This window comes from Lygodium microphyllum, chromosome 21 (assembly GCF_053477565.2).
Source record: "Lygodium microphyllum isolate KBCC chromosome 21, Lygodium_microphyllum_v1.1.10, whole genome shotgun sequence".
NCBI classification, from domain to species: domain Eukaryota; kingdom Viridiplantae; phylum Streptophyta; class Polypodiopsida; order Schizaeales; family Lygodiaceae; genus Lygodium; species Lygodium microphyllum.
This window is the reverse complement of record NC_141155.1, coordinates 83,382,967-83,390,314: the sequence shown is the minus strand read 5'-3', so window position 1 is coordinate 83,390,314 and position 7,348 is coordinate 83,382,967. Positions and strand designations below refer to the sequence as shown.

General features: G+C 41.4%; 1 protein-coding gene across 1 annotated transcript; it reads left to right on the top strand.

Moving 5' to 3' along the window:
• Positions 1-1,251: 1,251 nt before the first annotated feature.
• LOC148018219 (uridine nucleosidase 1-like) lies at positions 1,252-6,853 on the top strand. Its single transcript, XM_087661743.1, has 9 exons — positions 1,252-1,620; positions 1,740-1,855; positions 1,935-1,994; positions 3,290-3,472; positions 3,541-3,645; positions 5,820-5,916; positions 6,012-6,104; positions 6,176-6,311; positions 6,392-6,853. Exons 1-9 carry the CDS (start codon positions 1,545-1,547, stop codon positions 6,498-6,500), a joined length of 975 nt encoding a protein of 324 aa, XP_087517869.1. The 5' UTR covers positions 1,252-1,544; the 3' UTR covers positions 6,501-6,853.
• Positions 6,854-7,348: the final 495 nt, after the last annotated feature.

Below are 7,348 nucleotides of genomic sequence, written 5' to 3'. Positions count from 1 at the left end.
GCATATATTTGTATAGCAATATGATATAACTAACACTAAATATTAAAAGGTCAATATTTTCAATTGCCTTGGTTTTCTAGGTTCAAAATGTGTTTAACAAACTTTTTTCATGTATAAGAAAAATGATGAAACTTGACTGAGAGTATATTGGATGTATCTTGTTTACTTAGCTCCTTCACTTTTTGATAACCAATTTTGATTGGGTATATAACTTTAAGTGATTGGACACCATATGTGTGTGGTCAACTATTTTTCCTGGGATAAGATACATACTTTAAGTGATTGGACAACATTTGTGTGTAGGCAACTATTTTTCCTAGGATAAGATACATACTTGAATGCTCATAAGGGGGGTGCCTCCTCCAAATATTAGTTGAGAGACTCTACACTAAACTTATTACTATGCATAGCTAGGATAGCTTGCAAGCCAAATGAATAATGGAGCTTGATCACACTAGGACCCTCCTCCTTGTGACCCTAATAAGGAGAGGGCCAATCCATTGTTTGAGTGGGAAAGAGCTTGAACTTACATGAACAAATCCTATTAGCATAGGTGTCCAACCAAGTGATGCACCTACTTAGACTTGAACCCATAGTGGGTTCTTCACAATTGCATGTTCAAATCTTAATCCCTAGGACATCACCTTTGGGATCAGTGTTTAATCAACTTGTCTTCCTTTAGGTAAGGGGGCAAATATGTCATGCCTAGTGAAAAACATGCCTTTTTGGGTTTATATTTTAGCTTTTCAAAGTTTTACTGACATGAACAAATAGGCAATATAAGGAGGAACTGATTTCAAAGTTTTTTGGTTCAAACAATCATGCAATCAAAGTCTTTTTCAAGGTAGTATTGCATTATGACCTTGCAATATGTAGCATATTTAACATACGGTTGGTTGAGAATTAACAAGAGTCATAGCATATCCCTTCTTCTTGTTAGAAATCCCCAATGTGTGTTCTTTTTGGCACCCATGACATAATTGGCCCCTATATGCTCATGCATCAGAACACTAAGGCTGATGCACAATAGGCAAAGCATTGTTCAACATGGTCATCTCATTGAAACTCGATATTCTATTTAAGTATTGATCCCTCGATAATGCGGAACTTTGATAGAAAGGTGGAGAATTTGTGCGAATAGTTAAAGTGATGCACTCATTTCCACTGGTATAGATAATACTTTATATATGTGAGACTTTTCTACCTGGGGTGGACAATGTAAGCAATTGCGTGGTGGAGCAAGCAAGAACGTCCCAAAGTGAGATAGTTGTCAATATGCTAGAAACATGTAATGCAAAGAGGAAAGGGGGTGATACCTCCTCAGGAAAATGAGCATCATAATGAATGGAAATGTTAATTAGAGGATGAATGGCTTAACTTTCTTGAACAAGTCGTGTGTATAATGCATCATAAGAGTAATCAATCAAATGTGTGTGAGAGAGAGAGACGCATCGCGCGCAGCGGCCTTCGTCTGTGTGTATAATCCATGGGGGATAGAAGATTGCATTGATCCTCCCTTGGTGCCATAGCTATCGTACCGCATCATGCAGCAGCAGTGTGGGATTGCCAAGAGCCCAGGCCGTCCAAGAAAGATCATAATTGACACAGACCCTGGGATCGGTGTGTTGTTTGAATTCTGATTTCGTTGTCACAGTTCTGGCTTGGTTTCTTTCTGATATTGCTTGTTCTCATCATTTGCGATGTGCTCCTTCTGTCGTTGTCTGTCTGTTTGAGTGCAGATGATGCTCTGGCTATCCTCATGGCCTTCCAATCGCCGGAGCTCGAGGTGCTTGGCCTTACGACTGTTTTCGGGAACAATACCGTCTCAGTGACCACAAGGAATGCCTTGCATTTGGTTCGTACCTTGTGTTCAATCTCTTATTGCCTGCAATTGTGTCCTGTGCAAAGGATTGGTTCTCATCTATGGTCATCAGTGTGAAGTTGCAGGATTGGTAGATATACCAGTTGCAGAGGGGTGTGCATTGCCTATGAAGGTAACCACTAACCTCATAGCTTGCTCTTCGTCTCTGCTCCTTTTTGGTGACCTTCTCACTGTACAGCATTCCGTTTTGGAGCATCACATGCGTGATTTCGAGGGTCTTGAGAGATTCGTTACTAGGTTTGTGCTCTGAGAAAATCGGTTTGTCAAGCTCCTTACATCTCCTGATTCCGTTAAAGAGGGGAGCTAGAGCCAATGTGCGCTGTCCATGGTCAGACAATCCCAATGTTTGGGCATAGTGCGTCAGTAGTGCCACAGTAAACCATTTGTTGAAAAGGTCATCATCAGGGGCCACAAACGGCAGAAGGAACTTCTTATGCAAAGACTACAAGTTGTATGGAGAGCAGGCATGAGAGGTTTCCAACAACTGTTGTCAGGGCTTGGGAGTCTGTTTCAGGTCTAGAGAGGAGGAAACTTTCTATGCAGTTATTTGGTTTGGTTAGGCACAACCTCCCGGGGGACCCTACCTTTCACAGGAAATTTTACAATTTTTGCCTCAAGAATCAACCATTCTGAGACACACGGCAATATAGCTGGATATCCCCTCAATACTTAGATATACAGGTCACAAAGACTCGAGGAATTTCAGACCATGTCTTTGTTGTGATCGAGTCAGCTCTACCCCAAGAATAGGGGACAGTGGACTGAGATTGTAGGCACTGGTGGGCTGACATTATAAGCCTTTTTAGAATATATGGGTATCCTACTGCTAATGGTCAAGACTGCATGAGAAGCCATCCTCAATGGCACAGTTTATGATGATGGTAGGTTAGCAGCTTCGAGGTTTGATCACTACTTTGATGGTCTGTTCTTAAAGTGTAGGGATTGTGGTTGATTACTAGAGTTGAGTTGTATACAGGACATCTTTGCTGAGGGTACATGAACCTCAGGTGAATTTTGATAATGATTGGAGAGTTCACCAAAGAGTCTTTGAGCATTGCGTATTGGATTGCCTGTATACCGGGTGTGTGTAGAGGGTGGTTATTTTTATGGCTTTGGGTGAAAGTTGCAGCAACCTGGTATCTCCCTCCCCCTACCCCAGCCCCACGGCCCCTGCTGTTCTTTCTCGTGCTCTCTCTCTTCTTTCCTTTCAGACTGTCAGTAATGATGTAGCAGTTTTGAGCATTACCTCCATGCACTCACACACATGGGCAAATACATATCCACACAAGCTACTTTCCAAACCACAGGATATAATTGCCATCAGCTTAATACCTTGCTATCTTAGTAGTAGTTTTGATATATTTTCTTGATTAAGTATATGCCTGTACAATAGCTCTTTCTTGACAGGGGCCTCCACCTAAAGTTGACGAATCTTTTCATGGAAGGGATGGGCTAGGAAACATATGTCCACCAGATCCCAAAATCCAGAAGGTTCAGAAGACTGCAGTTGATTTTTTGATAGACAAGGTTAAACAGTATCCGGGAGAGATCACCATTGTGGCACTGGGTCCTCTAACAAATATTGCACAGGTATTTTACTATTGAGGAGCCTGAAATCTCATCTGTGACCATGTAACTAACAGTCGATGTTTTTTCAGGCCATTCAAAAAGAGAAGACTTTTGCAAGCAGTTTACAAAAGCTGTTCGTGCTGGGTGGCTCTTTCTTTGCAAGTGGAAATGTGAATCCTGCTGGAGAAGCAAATGTGAGTAGACAATACCTTCTAGTGTATTTCATGTGCAGCATGCAATGTACACCTCAGCAGTGAAAGAACCCCTTTACTGAGTAGCGGTTTTGTGCAAGCAGAAGTATGAAAGAAAGTATGCCCCAAAAAGAAAAAACTAGAATGCTTTCCCTAGCCATTGGTGGCAACAATGTGTACATGAGGACCGACAGGCTAAAGCCCCCTGTTTAGGATTCTGAACTATAAGATTACAGCTTTCTATTCTGACATCTGAGGAGCTCATTGTAAATGCTTAAAATAGGTGCGAGACTAAATTGATTGAAACCCCTTTTTTGTGACCCATTGAGACAGGTGCTACCACTGGAAGAGGTCCCTAAACCAGGAGCTAGCTTCATTACATTGTGTTCTTCTTCTGCATGCCTCGTGTGAGCTGAGTAGGCATGGTAACAGAACTCCATCTGTCTACTCTTCAAGGCTGCAAAATGTTGCCTGACATGTAATTCCCAACTGTAAGGAAGGATCCCCTGCCTATGGCTTCTGTAAGTCTTGGTGTAGGCCAGCACCTTCTACACAGTCCTCTTCTCCTCTCAGTAGTGGATTTGGAATTGAGTGGCCATAGCTTACTCAATGCTACAATGTTCCAAGTGCTATACTCTGCCACATTCTCTACTCATGCCCAATCCTAATCCAAATTGCTGAGATCCAAAATAAGAGAAAAGAGATGGAGAGACATAGATGAGCATGAATGGGACTCCATTTTTCCCTATATTCTCCTTTTAAAGTTCAAATTCGTTCTGGGCTTTGAGAGTCTAGACGTGTCAAACTCTGTGTCATATGTAAAAGCTGATGGAGACACTTGAAAGTCAACCACAGGGTTTTTGTTAGCAGTAGGTAACCAGCAGATTTAGGAAACAAGACAATAGCCAAGAAGCCAGTCACCAGTAGTAGCCTCCCAAAATGCCAAGGAACATAGAGGCTTGCAGCAGTAGCATCCAAGCACTCATGGGTAGATGTAGTGGGTGAGGGAACTTGACGAAGAAAAATCTGTCATAAAATGAAAGACAAAGCTGAAAACCAGAAGCTGTACGACATGCCCTGTGGTCTGCGCATAGTCCTGGTTTGCGGCAATAGGTAAGCCAATCAGTCCAGGGTGTTAATGACTGCCACCTAAGCAGCTGCATGAGCACTGTAAAGCTGTCACATCAGAATTTTTGTGACAGTAATTTTCATGGTAACCCTTAGGCACATCAGTTTGAACAAGAAGTGCTGAAAACAGTGCGAAAGAAGACTGCATGTAGGTCTTCTCATGCACAACTGCAGCCACCTGTTTCTCTACCCCTGTGGGACCTTTGCACATCAATACGTATATAAACATCAATGTGAAAGGAGAGTTGCATTGGCCTTAAAATGGCCTAGCTTGGTTGGCCGTGCATATTCCTTGAGACCAAAAAATCCATGTCTATCTTTCATCACTCTGGTTCTTGCCATAAAGAAAATCTCTTACTGCCAAGAACTCAAATTTCTAACCCAGAGTTTGTGTTCACCGGTTTTTTGTACACCCAATTTGTTGCATTGTATCCCTCTCCTCCCTTTATTGGTGATGCATCTGCTTTGTTCATCAGCTTTGTTGTTTGATCTCAAACTCTTCTTCCCCACTTTCGACATTGGCCTGTCATCTCATCTTCTCAAAAATTGAGCTCGTCCTCAGTACTGTTCACTTGCTCTCAATGCTCAAATTTTGTTAGGTCAAGCGCTTGATTTGTTGAAACTTGTCATTGAATATCGGGTTGAAAGAAGTTCAAAAGGTTTCTTGCAAATATGCAAGTCGCTCTGTGCTGTCTGAGGAGCCCTTCTATGCCAATGGTAGGGAAACCCCTCTTCCATGGCTTTGACTCTTTGTATCTTGCTCTTGTTCTCTCCAAGCTTTTTAGCTTTGACCTAGTGCAGTGTAATATCTGTATGATGTTATTGCTGTAGCCCCAAGGAGGTTTGGCCAATAGGTGGCACGGATGTGTGTGAGAGATTGAGGATCTCTTAACTTCTCTGTATTTTTGTTGCATGCTCATATGCACCTAGGTATGAGGGTTTTGTGCATACTTCAGCATTTTGCTCATTTGGAACGCGTTGCCATGCTTAATTTAAAAAAAAAAAACAACAGGTGGTATTTTGTGAACTTCTGGCTGCTGCATATGTAGGTCTACTGTGATCCAGAGGCTGCAGATATAGTGTTCACAAGTGGTGCAGATGCTGTTGTAATTGGTATCGACTTGTGTACTCAAATTCGTCTGTCTGGTAATAATGACTAAGGAACCTCCTAATATAGATGTGGATTTTACTATAAGCCTTATTGATGTGGCCTATTTTTGACATGTACATCTGTTCTGCAGAGAGAGATCTATATGAGATAAGGGACTCCAAAGGAAGGTTTTCACATTACATCTTTGCTATGTGCCAGTTCTTTCAATTGGATAATTTTGAAGGTATGTTGTCATTGATAAGCATAACTGGCATGTGAATTAGGTCTTGATATAAGAATTGACCTAAATGGCAGGCGTATTCCTTTATGATGCTGCTTGCCTTGCTTTGGTCCTAGAGCCAAGTCTTGTCACTTACAAGTGTGGCGCTGTCCGTGTTGAGATTGAAGGGATATGTAGAGGGCATACAATTCTTGATATTGGCTCTAAGAAGTGAGTAGACTTGTATGTCCTTTATAGTTTATTGTCTGCAGAAGTCTGCTGCTTACCTGTTTGTTGATGTGTTGCAATAGGTGGACTGGAACCAATGCTTGGACGGACCAGCCACAAATAAGTGTTGGTCGGACTGTGGATGCACAAGGTGTGGTTGCTCTTGTAAAAGAAAGGCTAAAGAGGCCTTGATGATAAAATTACAATCCCTCAGGCTGAAACCACCTTATTGATAAAATTTATAAATGCTCTTGCAATCCATTGAATTATCCAGTGGACTAAGAGAAAGCAACCTTAAGCAAGATAAGCATCTTGCAATGGTGCACAATAAGATGCTTCTTTTCAGTATTGTGCACTTAATGTTTGGAAACTGTAAGAGTATGCTAAGATAAAGATATTCACACATTGGAATAAGAAACTTCCAACTTGCATGCTCTCCTAGAGGGGCAACCTACAAAACAGTCTGGTTATGGTGTCCAGTTTGTTGAAATTAAAATGGAGTATTCAAGGAAGCATCATAATGTGAAAGTTGGAAGCTAGGCTTATCTTTGGTGTTCCTTTTCCAACTTTAGTATGGTCCCTCATGGGGAGGGGATGTTAATTCTTGCTTGCTATGGTTATTCCTTTTAGCTGTTTTGGATAAATCAAGTGGTCTTGATTCAATCATGCTGATCACCAGAGGCATTCATGAACCTGAACCTTTGGACTTGTCAATGTCCTTGTATCAAGGTTTGATAGGTGCAAGCAATTTAGAAAATGCTCCATTGCTGAAAGCGAAAGGAAAAGTTCGTTGACGGCAGACCAAGTAATACATACAAGTACAATATTTCGAAGAGGGAAGCTTATGAAGTTGGGTTTCTTAGTTTTACAACTCTAGCTTGTAGTTTTAACAACAAACATGTATTTGTGGCTGTGGTAAATCTTGCAAAAGTACAAGTATATATTGATTATGCAAGTCCATGTGTTGTATTGCCTTATCAAATGGTTTGGAGATGCTACAACATAAAATGTTTCCATGATTTAGCAAACCACACTAATCA

Coding starts and splice junctions, on each gene's coding strand:
- LOC148018219 (XM_087661743.1), top strand. CDS start 1,545: ATGCAGCAGCAGTGTGGGATTGCCAAGAGCCCAGGCCGTCCAAGAAAG. Junction 1,995..3,289: donor GGTGTGCATTGCCTATGAAG/GTAACCACTAAC, acceptor CTTTCTTGACAG/GGGCCTCCACCTAAAGTTGA. Junction 3,473..3,540: donor CTCTAACAAATATTGCACAG/GTATTTTACTAT, acceptor ATGTTTTTTCAG/GCCATTCAAAAAGAGAAGAC.